Source organism: Xenopus tropicalis, chromosome 1 (genome assembly GCF_000004195.4).
Source record: "Xenopus tropicalis strain Nigerian chromosome 1, UCB_Xtro_10.0, whole genome shotgun sequence".
NCBI classification, from domain to species: Eukaryota; Metazoa; Chordata; class Amphibia; order Anura; family Pipidae; genus Xenopus; species Xenopus tropicalis.
In genome coordinates, this window is record NC_030677.2 from 167,664,237 (window position 1) to 167,687,677 (window position 23,441).

At 36.7% G+C, this 23,441-nt stretch overlaps 1 protein-coding gene across 1 annotated transcript in view; it reads left to right on the top strand.

The window, feature by feature from the left end:
* The window catches only part of fbn2 (fibrillin 2 (congenital contractural arachnodactyly)), a 143,189-nt gene that overhangs the window by 82,934 nt on the left and 36,814 nt on the right, over window positions 1–23,441 (top strand). The window contains exons 31-44 of the mRNA XM_002931725.4: window positions 2,550–2,675; window positions 4,938–5,060; window positions 5,705–5,827; window positions 8,225–8,350; window positions 10,584–10,706; window positions 11,770–11,892; window positions 13,906–14,067; window positions 14,453–14,521; window positions 17,536–17,661; window positions 17,751–17,876; window positions 19,587–19,739; window positions 20,467–20,535; window positions 22,376–22,501; window positions 22,685–22,810. Coding sequence (XP_002931771.2) covers window positions 2,550–2,675; window positions 4,938–5,060; window positions 5,705–5,827; window positions 8,225–8,350; window positions 10,584–10,706; window positions 11,770–11,892; window positions 13,906–14,067; window positions 14,453–14,521; window positions 17,536–17,661; window positions 17,751–17,876; window positions 19,587–19,739; window positions 20,467–20,535; window positions 22,376–22,501; window positions 22,685–22,810 — 1,701 coding nt within the window. The remainder of the gene's footprint in view (window positions 1–2,549; window positions 2,676–4,937; window positions 5,061–5,704; window positions 5,828–8,224; window positions 8,351–10,583; window positions 10,707–11,769; window positions 11,893–13,905; window positions 14,068–14,452; window positions 14,522–17,535; window positions 17,662–17,750; window positions 17,877–19,586; window positions 19,740–20,466; window positions 20,536–22,375; window positions 22,502–22,684; window positions 22,811–23,441) is intronic.

Below are 23,441 nucleotides of genomic sequence, written 5' to 3' on the forward strand. Positions count from 1 at the left end.
AATTGTAAGAGTTAAGTTGCAGAAAAATATCTTGAATAAAAGTCTCATTCGACAGTTTAAAACAACTCAAAAAATAATATCTTTTCAATTTTGAAAATACACTTCCCAATGATTCTGTAAAAGCACAGTAGGTTTTAGCTGCCCAATTTATCACATTTATAGTTCGGAAAATGTGAATTTGAAGAAATTTTGGATTGCAATTTTCTGATGTGATTTTCTTGAATCATAGAAATGCAATATTACATTTTAATATATAGGCCCCATAGTGTTCCACCTATTACTGCTGTTACATATTTATAAAGCCCAATATATTCCTCAGCACTGTACTATAAATTGATGTATACATTGAACGTACATATTTACTTACAAAAACCTCTATAAATCTATCTTAATTCTTGAATACACATTAAAAGTATTATGGATATCTTCATATTCTTCAGCACAAGATCACTGTTGTAACAACCACTACTAGTTCAGAGCTGACAACTAATGGTGTAGTAATCATTATAATGACAAGACTGACAATAATAATTCTTTGATACCATCTTTTCTGCAAAGGAGCAAGTTTGTGAACAGTGCTAGCAAAAGATGGTAGAGTAATTATTGGAATAACTATAGAACAGTGTGGTCCAAAGATGTCATAGTAATGAGCATGGTATTGTAATCACTGGAACAGTAAAAGTCGTCTTCTGCCAGAGATACTACAGTAATCATAGCAATGGCAAGAAAGACTTGGTGACTGGAGTGTGTATAGTAGTTACTGGAATAACATTAAATAAGACTGTACCTTGTCCTGATGACAGCTAAGTCAGCGCTGGTGGCAAAACAGTACCATTGTTATATTTTAGTAGCATTTAGGCATGGTGCTCCCAATTACAGAAAGACATCTTATCCTGAGGACTCCAGGTCCCAAGTATCCTAGTTAAGGCCTTTAATTAGTTTTCAAGTTACAGCATTGTGGCACAATTGCTTTAATTTAATATTAATTTAATAATAAGCATTGAAGTACAGGGCACTGTTAGTCAAACTGTCTAAATATAGTACAGGATTAGAGGTGGCCCTTTCAGATACATGTGTGGGAGATTTCATTAAAGAGAATGCAATGTATGTACATTGTATATGAATATGATTTATAGCAGCCATGGCAGCCCCCATAGGGATGCTATATATTCTGGGAAACCAGGGGGCTACCATATCCCTGCTTAAATGCACTAATGCAGGTACTCCAAACAGCCAATAAGATCTTTGTTCATTTCCTGATTGCAATAGTTTAGCCTAAACTAAAAGACTGGGATTAGTATTGTAGCACAGACAGCATGAAAATAACCAAGAGATTAACTGACTTGTCCAGGGTTTGTCCAAGGCCACAGGGAGTTTCTAAAGAGATTTAAATCAAGGTCTTTTGCTTGACATCCAGTGCCACAATTGTGAAACTTTTCATGACTTTTCTACTGGATTGGAACAATGTTAATGATATGCCTCATTATTTCATTTTTCCCACTTCCCCACTGTTTTCCTCCAAAAAGTGTTTTCCCTCTTTGCGCAGTCAAAACACATTTTTTCTGTGTCTGTTCTATCAGTATGTCGAGGTGAAAAGTCATGAAAGTTTTTCCCACAATGCAAGTCTATGGGAAAGCTAACATTTTTTTTTACATCTCTCACTCAGGAAAGCATATTTATTAGTATCAGTATGATAACATTCCATACTCTTTCATTCAGTTTCAGAACTAGGTGTTCTGGAGTCCCAGTGGCAAAGCTTTGCAATTGGTGTACCCCCCCCCCCCCCACCAATATGCATTTAACCTGTAAAAGAAAAAGAATCTTGTTATTCCCTCTCTCCTGATCTTTTTCATTATGATTGCATTTTTTGCCGTCAGCCTTCCTCTTCTTTTTCTCCAGCAGCTCTCCAGTTCGGAATTTTAGCAGCTATCGGATTGCTAGGGTAAAACAATACCCTAGCAACCAGGCAATGGTTTGAATGAAAAACTGAAAGATGAATAGGAGAGGGTCTTAATAGAAACATAATTAATGAAAAATAACAATAAATTGCAGCCTCAGAGAGCAATAGTTTTTTTGACTGCTGGGGACAGTGACCCCTATTTGAAAGCTGGAAGGGGAGGCAAATAATTAAACAACTATAAAAAATAGTCAGCTTCAATGTAAATAACACTTTGGTAATGTAAGCCAGTGACAGAGATACTGTCATAATGTCATTTTAAACTGTGCCCTTTAGTGGTGTACCACCAAAGGAAGAAGCCTTGTCTCCCTAACCCTAGTTCTGGCCCTACTTACATTTTTTTCTACCCCATGACTGCTTCAACAAAGCAACAGAAACAACAATGACTCAGTGTTTTCTGTTGAGTGATTACAGTGGATTTATAATAAAGATCACAATGTTATTGAAATGTTAAAATACAAAAAGCCAAGCAAGCCTTAGTACAGTCTGTGCAATAACAGTCACCTTTCTTATTGTTTCCTATTATCACAGCTAAAGTTAAGATTTTGCAAGTTTCAGGTGTCAGAAACTGACTTTCATTTTTTTTCCATAGATGTAAATGAATGTGATATAAACTCCAACATTTGTATGTTTGGGGAATGTGAGAATACCAAAGGATCATTTGTATGTCACTGTCAGGTTGGGTATGCAGTGAAAAAGGGAACAACGGGATGCACAGGTACATTCTAAACGAAATAACCTTATATCTAACCAAGTAGGTTTGGTGTGTTGGTTTACTTTTTGAGTGTGGTGTTGTTGCATTCATTACCCACTGTTGTGCTTTAGGCAATAAAAAGCACACCGTTTGCCCAGGTGCAGTAACCTATAGCAAACAATAGCTGGTTTGCTTTAAAACAGTTGACCAGTAAATTCTACCTGCTGATTGGTTGCTATAGGTGACAAGAATTGTATTGAACTCTGTACCTTATGGCTAATACCATAACACTTATAAAGTTTGTACCAGTTCTAGTAACCCATAGCAGATAATCAGCATTTGCTATTTTGCTGCCTGACTATTTGCTAAAGGTTACTAGACCAGGAGCAAATTATTCCCTATTGAAAATGTTACATGTTTGTCTGGATCTGCTTCATTGTTTGATATTAACTTTGTATGCATTGCATTCCTTGGCTACTCTAAATTGGAATTTGTGTTAATTTCCATGATGTCAGTGGCATCCATGTGAATATCTTTTCCAGTTCCTTTTTTTGCACGGCCCTGTGGAAAAGACTTCTAAAGTTATGGGCTAATTCAAAATAATAAAAAAATTTGGGAGTAAGATCTCAATGTACAGATACAGCAGAAACACCAAGAAACAAAGTCATTTCTTGTGCCTTTTAAAGAGAAGGAAAGTTTAAATCACTGGGGGGTGCCCCAGTGATTAAAATCGCTTACCTGATAGCCTGTTTCAGTGCACCTCTTCGCTAAAAACTGCACCGGCCCAGGTTATTTCTGCAAAAAAACATTGCCAGCATCTTAATTAGAGTCTTCTGTCTTTTTGTTCAAATTTAGCCAAGCGCATGCACAGTAGAGTGAAAGCCGAACATAGAAACTAAAGTTGGCCATACACTGTAAGATTGGCTCCTTTGGCGAGGTCGCCAAGTGAGCAGATCTTCTCCTGATATGTCCACCAGCGGGCATAGGTGCTGTCAGATCGGGGACCACTGCTGGATCGGTCTAAAGGACTGGTATTGGCAGCTGAAATCGACCCGTTTATGGCCACCTTAAAAGCTAGCTCTTCCACTCATGTGCACAAGAACTTCTGCACAAATTACCCAGGCTGGTGCAGTTTTCTGCTAAGAGGAGCACTGGCCTGTGGTATCAGGTAAGCTTTTACAATTACTGGGGGATGCCTAATATTTTGCAACCTCTATTGATTTAGACTTTCCTTCTCCTTTAAAGAAATAAAATAGTAAAGTTTGAAAATAACATGCTTTAAATACAGACTGAACTTGTGAAAGGTCATAAATGTATATATATAGTATAAGGTACTAACATCTGCCAAAACCCATGATTGTTGATGAGAAAAAAAAAAAAAAAATATATATATATATATATATAATTACAATTGTATTCTTTTCAATAGTATTGAGTTCTTCTGCCAAAAGTGGCTGCTAAAAATATGCCTGTCTGTGTTATTAATTTCTGAAATATGATACCCATTATTCTTAATGAAATGTACAGGACTAAGGCTTGCCAAAAGCTACTAATGTCCTAATTGCAACAACCAACACAGCAGTGCTAAATAATGGGATGTGTTCATGGGGCCATCTTTATTGTATTGCTATTAAAAGAACATGTCTGCTATTTTCCCTGGGTCTGGAAATGATTATATTCCTTGCCTGAGAAACATTATCAAGGTTGTACAATAAGTATTATAGTAATTAAACTGCATCAAAATCCATTGAAAAAGTGTGTTTGGAAAGTAGATCAAAGGTTCTTAGGAAAAAAATACCCCTCTGCTTTCTTGCTTATTAATGTCTCTTAGAATTACTTTTTTATTGTCTGCACATATGGAAGGCTTTGCCTAAAAATGTGTGGTTCTTTTCTATTACAAAAGAAAAATAAAGATGCTAGATCCCTACTTATTATTCACAAACATTGTCATTACGATTAAAGTACAAATTATAATATATTGAATTTCTTATTTGAATGAACATCTTCAAATCTTGCAGCACATTTATTTAAAATATAAACTATTACTTAGGACAAAGAATGTCCATGTATGCTCCTGCCAAAATCGTCCATTCAATCTAAATATTAGCTTCTAGATGAGTATACGTTTGCATGAATATAGCACCATGTTGTACAATGGGAGTTTCCTTTTGTTAATTTCAGTGCATTTCCAGCACACCATAAACTATATTCTCCATTGTACATACTAAGGTCTCCCACCAGAGGAACCAATGTTTTTCTTTACTTACTGATCTGGTTCTTTTGCAGATGTGGATGAGTGTGAAATTGACACCCATAACTGTCATCTACATGCTACATGTTTAAATGTACCAGGAAGCTTTAAGTGTACTTGCAAAGAAGGGTGGATTGGAAATGGCATAAAATGTAATGGTAGGTATTTTAATATGACTTCTTTTTATTTGCCATACACATTTATTGGGTTATTTTCTAAAGACAAACTGAAATTACTTTGTAGTGCTGTAACTGGTGGTAGTCAACATAAGAACAATCTTAGTAATATAATATAAATTTAATAAAATGAATTCAGACCTATTGTGTGTGTGTTTACAATACTGGGCAGCAATAATTTGTTTCTATGGGATATTGATTAAAAAAGAATGGATTTATGTTCTATAAATTCAGTATTGGGCAATATCGTACTGTTTTGGCAGAGGGTGTTGGCTCGTTTTACTCAGATATTGATTAAACTATGGCAACTAAAGGTATTTTCATTATGGAAATTTTTCACACCAAACAAGGAAAAAATCTTTAAAAAATAAAACAGGCAAGTCTATATTTTTGGTAAAAATTTGCAGTTTACTGTAGGACAACAAGGCGTGGCACGTGCTGAGCCTTGGTTAGCAAGATTTCTGGCTAAAATATCCTGTCAATAGTAATAAATGTATGTAATTTAAATCATTATTATATATAAGCATGTATACATATTAGCAATGCAGAAAAAGTATGGAATCTAAAATCTGCGCCTTAAAATTGTGTAATGTATATTTTACAAAAAATTGTTCTTTTTCATAAAGATCTGGATGAGTGCTTAAATGGAACCCATCGATGTAGTGTATCTGCCCACTGTCTTAATACACCTGGTTCATACCATTGCTCTTGTGCAGAAGGATATACTGGAGATGGATTTACTTGCTCAGGTAAAAAGTTAAAATCTGTTTTAACACAATAAAAACTCTTTTACAATTTTAACCTACAATTTAATCTTGTACAATTTATGTATGTAAATATATTAGACACTGGGATAGTATTGCACTGATTCATCATTTGTTGCACAAACCTGTTGATGTGGGACAAACTTTAAACTCTCTTCAGTGGTATGGAGAGATTGATTTTTTTCACTTGTTATTGTTTTATGCCCAGCAACAGTTCCCAATTTAAAACCAATGTTATCATGTTACTACCAATTCATGATAACACTTAAAATGATTTTAATGGTTGGTAGGGTGCCCATAGAAGAAGAGAGAATTGAATGGAACATAGTGCTCATTATTATTCAACACAAAACATTTGGCTTGATTCTGATGAATAGGCACATTGATTTTCTTTAATAAAAGGGACAATACTAGTACACTATTAGGGCAACATTTCCACTTAATGAGATCTGAGTGTACACCATGGTTGGTTGATGGCTCAGTATGGGAGTAAAACTTGTATAACAATACTAGCATATGACATCTAAAACACACTTTTACTCTAGAAGCAACTAAACTGGTAAATGGAATGGAAGATTTGGGGTTATTCTCTCTAGAAAATATGCACTTGCGAGGGGACATGATTACTCTATACAAGTACATTAGAGGGGATTATAGGCTGATTATAGGGGATGTTCTTTTTTCCCATAAAAAGTGCACCAGAGGCCACCCCTTTAGATTAGAGGAACGGAGCTTCCATTTGAAGCAGCGTAAGTAGTTTTTCCACGGTGAGGGCAGTGAGGTTGGGGAATGTCCTTCCCAGGCCCGGATTTGTGGCGAGCCCACAAGGCCCAGGCCTAGGGTGGCATAAACTTAGGGGCGGCATAAACTTAGGGGCAGCATGCCACCCCACCGCAGCAAAATTTCGAAAATTTGCTCCCATACAGAGCGCATGCACACTTGCGCACGCAGGGGGGGAGTGGGGGCGCAGAGTGGGGGCGGCCTCGCGGCACCTGAAGTTGAAATCCGGCGCTGGCCCTTCCTAGTGATGTTGTGATGGCAGATTCTGTCAATGCCTTTAAGAGGGGCCTGGATGAGTTCTTGAACAAGCATAGTATCCAAAGCTATTATGATATTAAAATGTGCGTTTATAGATAGGTAAGTATATGTGTGTGTGCTGGGGTTCACTTAGAGGGGTTGAAGTTGATGAACTTCAGTCTATTTTTTTAACCCAACTTAACTATGTAACTATATATATCTACTTTAGGCAAAGTTGGAGGATACCCTACTTTTAATTGCTGATTTCTCACTGTAGTAATCTTTCACCAAGCCCAAAGACTGGTAAAACAGTTCAGCAGCTCTGTTTAATAATATACTGCAGTAACTAAGACTTAAATCACCAAATCTAATATACAATACACATATAACAGTTGCCGTTTTGCATTAGCAGTTGCTCCCAAAATGCTGGCACAAAACTATGTAAATATGTCTTAAATGAACATCTGCAGACACTACTTTAGCGCATTTGCACTGTCAGCTGAAACAGCCCCCAAGACTTGCAGCCAAGATGAGGAGCTTCCCTCTGGAGCTTGGCCCTGCGCCACTTAAACTGGGTGCTAACTTAATGTTATTAGAACAGTAGCAAATATTGTTATATTGTTATAGATGTCATTCCAGGGACAAAACCCTGAATAGTAATTGTTCAATCAGTTGTATGCATCATGTGGTGAGGGTTACCCTATTTATTTTAGTGTAGTAACATAAAGAGAGTTTCCATTTTTTGAGTGGGGGGGCCCTTGGCATAGTCCTACTGTCTGGTGTTCTGTTTTTAGGCTGGGTCTGAGCCTGCCTTTTCCTTTCAGGCTTTTCTTGCTGTCAGCTCAGGCTCCACATTGTTCTTCTGGTCTAATATGGACCTTCTAGCAGAATGTTTGAGCTGATGACTGCACTATACACTACACTATTGGGTAGAACCATATAACTATGATGGAGTTCAGCAGTGGTGGCATGAACCACCTGCTTACAATTACTGCAATAGTTATCACAGTACTATGCTTTTTTCTCATCTGTTTTAGGTTATTGCTTGCAGCTCATACTTTATCTGGCATACATGTGACCATATGCGCAATAGTAAAATAAAGACAGCTCATGAAATATGTTATATTTTCTATTACATGACCCGTTTGAACTGCCAAATATAAATTGCTGTTGAAAATAAAATGTACCGGTCTTACATTTTACACATATCTGGCCTAGCAGTGTTTTGTTCCTCATCTGAAAGATCTGGAAAACAGCCAACTCACTTGATCTCCATGATGAAAACAGAAAGAAATATGCACCTCATAATGAAGCACCCTCCAATGCAATGAAATGAAATAACTCACCATTTCTTTTTGTGCACAGATGTTGATGAGTGCACCGAAAATATTAATCTATGTGAGAATGGACAGTGCCTGAATATCCCAGGCTCCTATAGATGTGAATGTGACATGGGATTCACTCCAGCTTCAGACAGCAGGTCTTGCCAAGGTAAGTCCACCAAAGTTTCATTTTGTTTCTCCAAGTTTGGATTGGCTGAGCCGAAGGAAACCACATAAATTTCTTGGAAAAGCATGACCTGACAGGAGATTGCCGAGCATATGCTCCATATATAAAAGATATTGCTTCCAAGAAGGCTTTGGCCTACATCATTCAAGTGGCGAGACAGCAATCCTGTCAGGATTGTTTTAATGATATTCTTCATACTAAATGTGAAACTCAAAGCAAAAATACTGTTTGGATAGAATTGATGATATTTTAATAAAGCACTTAGAATCTCTTTCCTAGCCACAGAGCATAGTGATTGTGAAAATACATCTCGATGGCTCCCTAGCAAACTACAGAAAGCTATCTGCTCAATGTTGTTTTTAATCGATTTAAGCTAAAATCTAGGAAAATCTAGGTCAGGTGTGTCCAGTGTATGGCTCTGCATTTGTTCTTGAATCTCAGTTTCATCATCCCATGATGGATATGTATAGCTAGGCCATAGTGTATGTCAGCAAATTTGTATGTTATGAAAGCATTGCCCAAGCATAAAGGCATATATTTATTGGCCACTGTGGGTGGCCTTACTACTCAGTATTATTTTTCACTAGAAAATAGTCATCTGATTTTCCATTTTATGTTTTATATGCATTTAACGACATCAGTATGAATCAGTTAGACCAGTGTTTCAAAACCACTGCACTGTGTACAGTTGCCAGTCAACAAATATGCCAGCAGTGTGGCACATTCTGAACCCTTATACTCTGTTAGGCATAAATGGATTGAAACTTTGAAAAAATCTCAATTTACTGTCTCTTAGAACGTAAGCCAAAAAGGTCCTTGGATCAGACTTTCAGAGCAACGCTGATGGATAAAAGGGAAACTTTATATAACCAGTGTAATATATATTTATACCCCTGACATTCTTACAGAATACACAAAGTAATAGCTTGATCAAACAAATATTCAGAAATGTTAAATTTTGTAAATTAGCAATTCCTGCCAAAAATATGCACATACAAAAGTGACTCCAGGCTACTTAATAGAAAAACTCTGGAAAACAAATCATATTAAGCATATAAGTCATATTGCCCCTGGGCACCTCTTATAATGCTTAGAAATATATCACTGAAACAATGGGGGTCATTTATAAAATTCACACAGCGCAGAATTATTCGGCAGTGAACATATTTGCCCTGCCCATGTTTATATTTATAAAGCTGGACAAGACTGGTGAATTTAATGTGCAAACATAATTTACAAATTGCAAATTTATATTTGCAAAGAGAAAATCTGTGATATATTTGGGCATAATAAATGCACACAGGGGGCATGCTCATGCAAATCTCATTTGTGAATTTTTGTGTGCAACTTGCATTTCACTACAGTGCAAAATGTAAGTGCAAAATGTAAGTCTTTAGGGGAAAACATGCGCAAACAACCAAATATCCTCTGCACGAACTTTATAAATTACTTCCAATGTGTCTTGGCATCACAGCTTCCTGCCATGGGTCTTTGCAGAATAAACATGTGTAAATATTCCTGAAGGCTTTAGGGGGTTTCAGTACCAGGTTCATTTATCATTTTTCTTGGTTGTTTGGCAATAAGAGTGTAAATTCACAACAGGTGTATAATATATACAGATATGGAATCCCTATGACTAAATGTCCCAAAAGGTATGGAACGTATTAGGCTTTTTTTCTATGCCTTAATATAAGCCTTTTTACTTTTTCATAAACAACTGCCTTCTTTTATACTTGAGAAGCTCTCAATAATTGCTTTTGTGATATGTTTTACTCATAGACTTGGTCTTATAGCTATAGGCATTTTTTTTTGCATTTTCCCCATGGTGTGGGTCTTTGTGCATGAGCCTTTTATCTTTTTGGTTCATTTTGAATATAGAATATTTTTCCTTCATGTAAAGAACTGGAGTAAAATATTAACGTTTACCATAAATATTTAGCTAAAATCTTATTGCTTACCAATATGGTATCTGCTAGCCCATCTTCTTTTCAAAAGTAATGCTATTGTGTCATACTGTCTATCTTCATTTGTTAATTCTTGGCTTTATAAGGAACTCTTACAGGTTCTACAACATAGTAAAGCACTTACTTTTGCACTGTGTTATTAATATTATTAATATTTGCTGCCAGCAGAACCTTAAAAAATATTGTTTTTAATCATTTTTTACCTACTGGCACACGTACATATTACAAGCTGCTATGATTTATCATTGTAGATATTGATGAATGCGCTTTCCAGAATATATGTGTGTTTGGAACCTGCAGCAACCTTCCAGGAATGTTTCGTTGTATCTGCAATGAGGGTTATGAACTGGACAGGACTGGAGGAAACTGTACAGGTAAAAAGGTTTAGAAAACAGTTACAAACTTTGGAAGAATCTCAAAAGCAGATTTATAAGGAGCACATATAAAACTTTCTGCAAAAATGTAATACAGATATTTATAAAAGCTGCCTTCAGTGGCATAACTATTGAGGGGACAAACCCTTTGGCCTCCTGGGTGAGGGGAAGGTCTATGGCATTACGTCACTAGGAGTCTGTTTATTAAAGACAAGCTTTTTGCATTTATGATAGATAGATAGATAGATAGATAGATAGATAGATGATAGATTCTGTAGATAGATATAGAATATAGATATGGAAGTGTATAACAGGACTTGTGTATCATTATTGTGTACAATCAAAAAGATTAAACCAACTGACACTACTAAGAAATATATGGCTATACTGTGTTGAAGAAAACATGGAAAACTTGGAAGTCTTGTAAACTGTTTGGTAGACTTTGGGAAAACCTTAAACACTTTCCTAGAAATGTAATATATGTGATCTTTATAATGGACAAATATAATAGTGGATGAACTTGAAATGTAAATAGAGTTCAAGTATTTGCAGTAGCCTAATAAATGATACATTTTAACCTCTAATATTTACATAGATTAAACAGTAACAATTTACTCAATCTAGCATAGTTTAGGTTATATGTCATACTATAACATATACATTGCTTGACTTCATAGTGTACACCAAAAGGAAATTTAAAATGTCTTTTGACATATCCTTGTAATTCTAAACACTTGGATTAGATATGAGCAGTAAATATGAATTATAATGGGCCACTACAATAAATATCTTCTATTTCAGTTTTGTGAGAAAAAAGGACATTTTAAAGACACTGTAGAGAGACTACACTAGTATTATTGAAATGCCAAGCATTAGATTTCAGGGTTACAGAGCATTACAGAGATTCTGCAGAAACAGCCCTGTAACTTTGTAAGATTCCCTATCAGGTAAAAGGACACACCAGGTTCAAACAGCTTTAACTTTAACAAAAAATATGATTTAGTTCCATCTCTTGTTTTCTAAATAATTGTCTACTAACAATTGATATTGTATTTCTTTGTAGATGTCGATGAGTGTGCTGATCCAATTAATTGTGTTAATGGCTTTTGTGTTAACACTCCTGGGAGATACGAATGTAACTGTCCACCAGATTTTCAGCTCAACCCTACAGGAGTGGGTTGTGTTGGTAAGATCACATTCAAAACTATTAAACAGAAAAAACTTTTAATACAGGTTTGCACCTGGTCTAGTAACCTGGTAACATAAATGCTACCTACTGCTTACTATGCATTACTCAGTCTGGTGCAGTTGTTTAAGATAATGCAAGGGTTAGATCATTGTTTTAGATCATACATGGCCAAATGTTTGGACTGGAACTCTTGGTGTGGTTGGGCAGGTACAGGAGGGCTCAGCTTAAATGACAAATATGGCCTGATTTTGAATATAAGGCTTTTATAAGCTCTTCTGCATTTCTCACACTACTTACCTGTAGTAGCCATTCAGATGTTTTTAAACAACTGACCAGTGACTTCCTGCTGATTGGTTGCTATAGGTGGCTAGACCGGTAGAACATTTTGCACTTTTTATTATATTATCCATTTAAGAAAGCATGTTAAAAGATAGAAATGATTAGGATGCTTATATTTTCAGTCCACAAACCATGAAAGTTTAGACATTTTTTAATGTGCCTTTCATGGGTTTTAGTCTAGAAATAGTTTAGAATGTATATATGCAGCATAGCTTCCTTTTAAATCAGTTACTTCCTCTTGTATAGGCTGTGCATGTTAGTTAGATAGCAGAGAAAGAAATCAATCATTCCTCTGAACCATATCAATGAGTTTCTGTCTCTAATCTGTTAAATAGATTGGTGCTTTGGTGCTACATCCTCTTATTCTAGGGCAGCAGGCTCCCTTACTAATTCCGACCTACTACACTACAGTCCCTTTATGATATGTGCTTCATTAAAGCAACAGGCTGTGCTTCAATAGAGCCACAGGCTGAAGGTCACTGCCAAACAACATTGGTTGTGCTACAGCAGCTTTATATTTGCATCAATAAATACCTCATTTAAACTCAACGTACTATTCATCTTAATGGTTGTGCCCTGTATGAACCCTGTAAATTGTGCAAATATATATTCCCCAAGGCTCACTTAGGAATGTGGGGGTTCCCAACAGCTGTATGACTATGGATTAACATCCTGTATCTAGGTGATTTAACAAAAAATGTTTTGTAATGTCTGTATGCTAAATTTAAACCAAAAAGGGACGCACAAGCACAAAACAAAAAAAAGAATTGGCCCATTGATATATTTAGAAAATGTGTGCACCTGTCCTTAATTAGGCAGTCTGCAGCACCACGAGTTTATAATAAAGAGAACATTTTCCAGAACTGAATATTTAGGCCAACTATAATCCGTCTGTGGATCTTCTGCTGTCAGTGAATAATTGTAGCTCTCAGAGCTGGCCTACTGAGTATGCTGGGAGTTTTAGCTCCATAACAACTAGGAACCGTCTAGGAGAGTGATCCTTCCTTTGGCAGATTTTGCCAATGCCTCCCTACAGGCAAAAAAGACATATTTAAAGTTTATTATTTTGGCAGCTTGATTTTGGAATCGGTCCTGTAAATGACAGATCTGTCCAAATGCCATACTTTTTACTAATTTAATACTGCAGAAAATCAGACTCTGTGCAACTGCCATTTTCATGAGGCTTAAAATTTAATTATAGCATTGTTCAGAAGCTAGACTGGATTCAGACCAACTTGACAAATAATGTAGTGCAGAGACTCATATGTTCCTCGAACATAGCTGGAACGGTCAAACAAGCAAACCTCATTTAACCTGCTGTTAAAAAACCCCTCCTCTTCACAATGAAGTGTTTCAGATGCCTGAAAGAATCAGCACTGGTCCATAATATCTCATGAAACAGGGGGGCCAAAAAGCCAGACACTAGTTTGGCAAGCTCTGCAAATCAAAAGCATTTTTTTTTAACTCACAAGACAAAAATCTTGTATACTTTTTGATTAGCCATTAATGGTAAACTCTGAAAGGATTCTAAATTTACTGCCTGGATCTGAGGGGGGGTGTCTAATACTTCATTGTGGTTTTTTTTGGATTGCTTTATTTTATAAGTAGCAGTTAAAAAGAGTCAATGAGATGTCTCAGTGCTTTGGTCTAACCGCAACATCTATTTTACAGATACAAGAGTTGGCAATTGCTACCTGAACCATGGTGCCCGTGGCGATGGAACAATCTCTTGCAGCACGGAGATTGGAGTTGGAGTCAGCCGTTCATCATGCTGCTGTTCTCTGGGGAAAGCATGGGGAAACCCATGTGAGATCTGCCCCCCTGTAAACAGCTGTAAGAAACATTTTGTTGATTTCCTTTACCTGAACCGGTATTAGATATTGGTACCAAGATACTGGTATCAGTATCAAGAGCTTTTGAGTGCAGGCATTCTGTTTTCAGCCACTGATGTAGACATTTTTATGGTTGAACTTGATTTTATGGTTGAACTTGATGGACGTATGTCTTTTTTCAACCCAACTTACTATGTTACATGCTCACTGCTTTTATTCAAACATTTCAAATGCAATATGGTTCATTAATGTTATATTCTATATAATTATTACAGAAAAATATAGATGTCTGTTTATGTTTTCATTCAGTTTCATTCAATTTCAAGATTACATTTTATTCCTAAAGGAAGCATCACATTTAACATTTAAACCCTTTATTTTTCAAGCTGAATATAATACATTGTGCCCAGGAGGAGAAGGCTTTCGACCCAACCCAATAACCATAATTTTAGAAGGTGAGAATATTTATAAAGGGTAGATAGCATCTGTGAGGGTAATTGAAACTTTGAGTTAATTGCATTTTTTTTAAATACACTATGGGGCAGATCCATCAAAGTATGAGTTCGAATTCCGAAAAAGGGAAAATTCGGATTAGATACGATAATTTCTGATGATCGAAAATTTCACGAAAATGCTTATGAAAAAATTTTAATAGTCATGATAATATCGTATTGGCGTTCCAAAAGTCACAAAATGTTCATATCCGAACGATCGTAAACTGTGGGAAAATCTTTCTGACTTTGATCCTACTGTGCATTTTTTTGAAGCCTCCCATAGGACTCAATTGCACTCTGCAGCTCCAACCTGGCCCAAGGTAAGTCACTATAACGAAGCTTTAATGAATCCGAAATTTTCATACTCGGTGAAACAAATTGTTGTGCAAATAGTCACAAAGTAAGAAAAAATTGCGCAAATTAACGAAAAAGTCGCAAAAAATACGCACAGTACGAAAACTTTAAAAATACGAATTTTGGCATACGAAAACAATCGTACTTTGATAAATGTGCCCCTAAGTATGTTTTACTCTAATAACCATTTCTTTCATTCTATAAAATAGATGCATACGCTGTATAAAACTACTAGTCAAGTACAACAATCTACCCTAGCTATCCACTTGATTGTTCCTGAGTTATGCGTTTTTGTGCCCACTATCCAAATAGGAGCATATTTGGTTCCATAGTTTGTAATGTTTATTGAAAAGAGATCTAGCTGTTGAATGCCAGCTGGCACAGGCAGTCCCATTTCATGTTTAGGGCTGTACAAATTGTACTTCCAATTCCAGTTTCTGCTTGCTGTGAATTGTCTTCCGTAGTCCCAGACCTTCTGCAAATCTGATCCCATAGCTCTTCCTCTAAAGCATTACTTAAGTCTATGAGGTGTGGAATGCCTGCTATTAACTCATATAGACTATTTGGACAACTTCATCTGTTAAATCAAGTTCCAGCAATGTCTAAATCTGTTATCTTTTGTTGTGCAGTCTAGACATGTCCGTGTACCATGGTAGAATACTGAATTAAACCAAAATTCCTTTTTCTTTAAAATTCTACCCAAAAATAATAAAATAAAAAAGATAATTGCACTTGTGCATTATGAAAGAAAATGTAATTATTCATGACATTGAAAGTTATTAAATAGTTGCAATTGAAACACTATCTGTTTGACTGTTTCCTTCACTGCTTGTACTGACTACTCATACCACTATAACATTGTTTGCTGTCCTTCGGGAAAGGCTTAAAATCCCACAATACCTTGCATGTGATTAACATACCTCAGAAGAAGAATCACAGAAGTAAGTGTAAGGCATTGTGAGAACTGAAGTCTTGGCTGGAGGAGAGGGGATCTGCTGTATTGTTTCTGTTATTAGACAAGCAGTGAAGGGAATAGCAAACTCTCCTTTCAATATCAATTACATTTACTAATAACATTAAAAGCATTGAGAAATTTTAATAATCATATATTAGCTTAAGTTTTCTTAGAATTACATTTTCTCTCAATTCCCTTAATGGAGTTAACTTATCAAGTCGCATTTATATACAGGTATGGGAACCAGAATGCTTGGGACCTGGGGTTTTCCAGATAAGGGGTCTTTCTGTCATTTGTATCTCCATATCTTAAGGGGCACATTCATCAAAGTACGACTGGTCCGAATACACAAAATTCGTATTTGTTTTAAAGGTTAAGACTTTTGCTTATTTTCTGCGACTTTTTCGTACATTTGCGAGACTTTTTCGTACTTTACGACAAAAAGCACGACAAAAAAGCGCAACAAAATCGTACTGTCGCGCTGAGTACAAAAGTTTCAGATTCATTCAAGCTTTGGGCCAAGTTGGAGCTGCAGAGTGCCATTGAGTCCTATGGGAGACTTTCCTTGGGCCAGGTTGGAGCTGCAGAGTGCCATTGAGCCCTATGGGAGACTTTCCTTGGGCCAGGTTGGAGCTGCAGAGTGCCATTGAGCCCTATGGGAGACTTTCCTTGGGCCAGGTTGGAGCTGCAGAGTGCCATTGAGCCCTATGGGAGACTTTCCTTGGGCCAGGTTGGAGCTGCGGAGTGCCATTGAGCCTTATGGGAGACTTTCCTTGGGCCAGGTTGGAGCTGCAGAGTGCCATTGAGTCCTATGGGAGACTTTCCTTGGGCCAGGTTGGAGCTGCAGAGTGCCATTGAGCCCTATGGGAGACTTTCCTTGGGCCAGGTTGGAGCTGCAGAGTGCCATTGAGCCCTATGGGAGACTTTCCTTGGGCCAGGTTGGAGCTGCAGAGTGCCATTGATTCCTATGGGAGACTTTCCTTGGGCCAGGTTGGAGCTGCAGAGTGCCATTGAGTCCTATGGGAGACTTTCCTTGGGCCGGGTTGGAGCTGCAGAGTGCCATTGAGCCCTATGGGAGACTTTCCTTGGGCCGGGTTGGAGCTGCAGAGTGCCATTGATTCCTATGGGAGACTTTCCTTGGGCCGGGTTGGAGCTGCAGAGTGCCATTGAGTCCTGTGGGAGGCTTCCAAAATCATGCACTGAAGGATCAAAGTCAGAAAGGTTTTCCTGCATTTTCCTATTGTTCAAATACGAAAAAAATCTTACTTTTCGCCCATTATACGTTCAGATACAATTTTTTCGTATTTTGAAATACAAATTTTTCGTACTTTAAAAAGCACGATACAAAAAAATCATATTTGATACAATTTTTTTGGATTTTACGAAAATCGTACTTTGATAAATCTGCCCCTAAGTCTACTAAAAAATTATTTCAAGAATAATTAAACCCAATAGGATTGTTTTGCCTCTTATAAGGGTTAATTGTATCTGGCATCAAATACAAGGTACTGTTTTATTATTACAGTAAAAGAATATTTAAATGTTTCCTAATGTAATTGCATCATTAATTTGTATTTTCATTATGTGAACATCTTGTAAAAAAATATTTGAAATGCTTTAAAAATATATATACATATTTTTTTTATATTTTTTTCTACTAATTTAGATATTGATGAGTGCCAGGAGTTACCAGGTCTCTGCCAAGGTGGTAACTGTATAAATACCTTTGGAAGCTTCCAGTGTGAATGCCCACAGGGCTACTATCTTAGTGAGGAGACACGCATTTGTGAAGGTAACAAACTAATACCATGTAGTGGAAAAGAACCGCAGTGTGCTAAAGTCTGTTTTGTAATGTACCCTTTACTATCTTTTCTGTTGTAGATATTGATGAATGCTTTACCCACCCTGGTGTATGTGGACCAGGAACTTGTTATAATACCCTGGGGAATTACACGTGCATTTGCCCTTCAGAGTATATGCAAGTAAATGGAGGACATAACTGCATGGGTATGTAACTGTGATACCAGTTTTTTATTATCATGTTTGAAAATGTACCATGGAATTATATTAATCCAAAATGATGTTTATCATTATCTGTTCCTTCAGGATTTTAGCTAAAATAATTAAACGCCTGGGATGATAAATTATTTAGACCAGTGCTGTCCAACTGGCGGTCCGCGGGCCTCATGCGGCCCTTTAACCCCCCCTGTGTGGCCCCCCACCTGTCTGGCTGCTTTGATGGTTTAATTTTGTGTTAGCTTTAAATGGTATCAGTACTGAGATTAGGCCCCCTGCATGGTTATCACCTCAGATTCAGGCTGTAATCCCTCTGTATTGTTTAAAAATGTAATCCCCTGTGTTGTTCACACTTTTTAATCTCTGCATTGTTCACCCCCTGCAGTGTTTACACCTCAGGCTCAGGCTATAATCACCCACATTGTTCACCTCTTCACACCTCAGACATTGTATGTACTGCCTGGCCTATGATGCCTGTGTATAGGCAGCATAGGGTAGGCAGAGTATGGCACATAGGTAGCATAGGGCAGGGAGGGTATGGCACACACAGGCAGCATAGGACAGGCAGAGTATGGCACACACAGGCAGCATAGGACAGGCAGAGTATGGCACACACAGGCAGCATAGGACAGGCAGAGTATGGCACACACACGCAGCATAGGGTAGGCAGAGTATGGCACACACAGGCAGCATAGGACAGGCAGAGTATGGAACACAAGCAGCATAGGGCAGGTAGAGTATGGAACACACAGGCAGCATAGGGCAGGCAGAGTATGGCACACACAGGCAGGCAGAGTGCTGCCTGTGTGTGCCATACTCTGCCTACCCTATGCTGCCTGTGGGAGGTGAACCTGGCAGGGGTTTGTTCTGGGAGTTTGTTAGCAGTTGGAAATAGCCATTAAATGGTCCCTAAGGTGTGTAATTATATGCTGGGGGTTGCTGTGCTATCCACAGGGGAGGAGGAGGCATATGGATTTAAGGGTGTGTCTTAATATGACATAATATAATTCTTTAACATATGAATGATGGTTGATATCCCTGCAGCAACCATTGTAATAAAATGGGTGTGGTTTTGAAGTGGGTGTGGTTTAAAATGGGGGAGTGGCCAAAACTGGCTTCCATTAGCGGCCCTCCACCATGTATGCACTCGGCACCACAGAAGTTGGACAGCACTGATTTAGACAGTTATGAGCAATGATAAAAAAAGTAAGTTGTGTTTCAAGTGGATTCAATTATTAGATATTGATTAAATCCACTTTCCTGAAATTACAAATATGAAAATGTGATCAGTCCATAAATGGATCAATTTGTAGGGCAAAAAAAACAAGTGATATGTGACTGGAAATGATTGTTCCACAGAAATTGGTAGTAAATAATTAGATCGCAATTTTTATTCTTTTAAATTATAAGTTTGAATTTAAGTTGTGTGCCTATAAATGAAGGTGTCCCCATATCTATATTAATATCTGTGACTAATGATGAGCATATTTTTTTACTTCGCCAAAAAAATTACAAAACCACAAAACTTCAGGAAACACATTGAAGTCAATGGGCATTTTTTGTTGAGACTTTTTCCCTACTGTGGAACTTTTTTTTTTATGTGACTTTTTTTGTAGCCATTGGAGTCTATGGGTGTTTTTCCACAGTGAAACCTGTCAAAAATGTTCACTCATCACTAGTGACTAATAATATCTGTTTTAGATATGCGGAAGAGTTTTTGCTATCGAACTTACAATGGAACAACATGCGATAATGAACTTCCTTTCAACGTAACAAAAAAGATGTGCTGCTGCACCTATAATATTGGGAAAGCCTGGAGCAAGCCTTGTGAGCCATGCCCCACCCCAGGAACAGGTACAGCATTTTGATGTATATAAAGGAAATATTGTATAGGACTACTTTAAAAGCCTTGTATGTAGTTGCCTACAGGTAATTGCCAGGTCTGGGGTAAAAGGGCAGATTTATGATGGGTTTTCCAGCAGAGAGAGAGAGAAAAGAGAGATGGTTTGTAATTGCACATAATTATCAGTACACAGTTGTTATTATGGTAAAAAAAATTTGCTGTATCTCCACAGGATCTGAAGTCCTTAAAAACTTCTAATGGGTTTAATTATTTTGTTATTAGACGTACAAGCCTAGCGGGGAGCATGAGAATGTCGTGGGAATTGTTTTGTAAATAATCCAAAAGTCTGCCAACCCTATTACAGACATTCTTCAGCTTCTTCCAGCATTAACATTAGCCAAATTAACATGTAGAATTGTGGTTGCACTCATGTGACTTTACATTATATTAATAAAGAAAATTTTAGTAATGGAAGGATTTGGTTCTTTAATAAGCAATTCAACCTATTGACTGGACTAATTCAGATATGTTTGATAGATTGTGTATGCATCTGTTGTGATGCTGTCTGTAGAGAAGCAAGGAGTTGAACTATGAATTACAGTACTGTACCCAAAATACTTACTGGTAGAATGACAAGATTCTTTTTGGTAAAACTTTCATATTGGTTGGTTTTTGACATTCTATAAATGTTTCCAAATTTTAAAAAATGACACCATTTTTTTTCTTGATGTTTTAAAGCTAATTTTAAGCATCTCTGTGGATCTATCCCTGGTTTCACTTTTGATATACACACTGGCAAAGCTGTTGGTAAGTTTTCCAATAAGACATCAATGTTCTTAGAAAGATTTGCTAATCTGCTTTAGACCTGTATTGTTAGAATGTTTAGAGCTTTGTGTTAATTTCCTATTGGATCTACATTTTTATGTCTTAATGTGTTTTAATTTGTTAGTTAAAATATTTAATAAGATGCTGAGGTCATATAATTTCACAAATAGATTATGGTTTATCTATTTTTCTAAAAAAAAATTCTTGAAATGATTATTAAATATAAAGTGGGTAAACTAAAATAGGCATAGGGGCTGATTTACTAATCCACGAATCCGAATGGGAAAAATTCGGATTGGAAAACGAACATTTTGCGACTTTTTCGTAGCCATTACGACTTGCGCGAATTGTCATAGCCATTATGACTTTCGTGAATTGTCGCGACTTTTTCATTGCCATTACAAATTTCGTGAATTGTCGCAACTTTTTCATAGCCTGTACGACTTTCGCGAATTGTTGCGACTTTCGTATTGAGCGCTCGAAAAAGTCGCAAAATACCGATCATTATGAAAAAACGCATTCGGACGCTTTTCGGACATTCGTGGATTAGTAAATGTGCCCCATTGTGTGCAGTAGCTTGTAATTTAGAATACATACTGTTAAGAATTCATGACCAATGACTTAGGGTCAGTTTATCAATTTTTGAAATTAGAGCTCACCACCGTAAAATTACACCGATCTCTATATATTTTTATGAGATTTTGAAAGTTGGATTAGAGGTAAACTTTCTCCCATTGATAAATACGCCTTTTGAATAGCAGGCAGTGGAATTTTAGTGTGGTGAGTTCACCCTTTATTATATCTGCCCCTTAATGTGACACTATGGGGCTGATTTACTAACCCACGAATCCGACCCGAATTGGAAAAGTTCCGACTTGAAAACGAACATTTTGCGACTTTTTCGTATTTGTTGCGATTTTTTTGGCTTCTTTACAAATTTTTCGTTACCAATACGATTTTTGCGTAAAAACGCGAGTTTTTCGTAGCCATTACGAAAGTTGCGTAAAAAGTTGCGCTTTTTTCGTAGAGTTAAAACTTATGCGAAAAGTTGCGCATTTTTCGTAGCGTTAAAACTTAAAAGGTGCAAAGTTTCGTGTAAGTTTTAACGCTACGAAAAAAGCGCAACTTTTTGCGCAAGTTTTAACGCTACGAAAAATCGCCAGATTTTACGCAACTTTCGTAATGGCTACGAAAAACTTGCGTTTTTACGCAAAAATCGTATTGGTAACGAAAAATTCGTAAAGAAGCCGAAAAAATCGCAAAAAATACGAAAAAATCGCAAAATACCGATCATTACGAAAAAAACGCAATCGGACTCATTTCGACCCGTTCGTGGGTAAGTAAATCAGCCCCTATATCTATAGTAAGTTTGATATATTATACTGTAAAGCATTAAAAAAATAGTAGAATACTTATCATGATTTTCACTCTTGTACAAACTCCACATCAGTACTTACTGGGTTGTCTTTTACCCCGTGATCCTATAAGAGTTATAATCAGCAACCTACCTTGGTTCTAGCTTCTTAGTGATAAGCTTTTCCTTGGATGACTCCAAGTTAACATATAATGGGAAGCAACAAACTAAAATGCCTAAAACCTGAATCAAAAGTACAACAAGATCTAAATGATATATTATAGAGAGGAACGGAAAGACCAGAGTGAGGCAAATGTTCAGTATCAAACCTTATACAGGCAAAACACAAAAAAAATCTAAAATCTGACCTCAACTGAGCACCACAGATACTCTTTGCTTCTTGGAAGATACAATTGATCCGAATGTTAGACTGAAATAATGTAATCATTAATTATATCCTCATGTTAGACATTGATGAGTGCAAGGAGATCCCTGGAATCTGTACAAATGGAGTTTGCATCAATCAAATTGGGAGCTTCCGCTGTGAATGCCCAACAGGATTCAGCTACAATGACTTACTCCTTGTTTGTGAAGGTAACAATTTTAGTCTAAAAGAGACAATTACACAAATTACCATTTATTTTATTTTATTATTATGTTTAGGAGAAAACAGATTTCATAGAATGTTGACTTTAAATAAACTATAAATAAATTTAACCTTAAATCTCTAAAACTGAGAAAAACATTCAATATTCAACATATCTATTTATGTTTTAGATATTGATGAGTGCAGCAGTGGGGATTATTTTTGTCAAAGAAATGCTGATTGCATTAACAGTCCTGGAACCTATCGATGTGAATGCTCCACAGGCTTCAAGCTATTACCCAATGGTGCCTGTATTGGTAAGAAAGTCCTCTCTCTAGTCATCCTCTATAGTGATTAAGGTTTCTTTGTGTTTAACGTGTATTTATTGTAAAGGTCAAGAGGATTCATTCTAAGAGAAGAGCAAAATGCAGCTTTTCTCCAAGAAAAAAATATTTTGGCTCAGGTTTGACTACTCAGCTTTGCCAGGAATGTCTTGCAATGGGCAGGGATCAGAACTCTGGTGCATATCTTCCAGGAAGATTTATACAATACACCCCACATCTAACTATACTGTTGGTTTTACTGCAAACAGAAATATAGTGTATAGTGATTATTATACAAACATAGATTGTTAAATTGTATTTTGTTTAGTTACAGCAATTTGTTTTGTATCAAAGTATTGCAATAATTTAAGGGTGATCCATATGAGTCAACGACCAAATTATTGCAATTTTAAAGATTTATTAGTAAAATAAAATTCTAGACAGATTGGTCAGATTGAGCTGTTATATTGTTTATATTTTCTAAACCAGAGGAAATATCTGACGTTTGTCAAGTAGCATAGCACAAGAAAAATTGGCAATTAATATAATTGGTACATACAGTACTTAATCTAAGAAAAGCCAAAAAGGCTGAATTGTTATGTTTATGTTGTAATACCAATTGTTA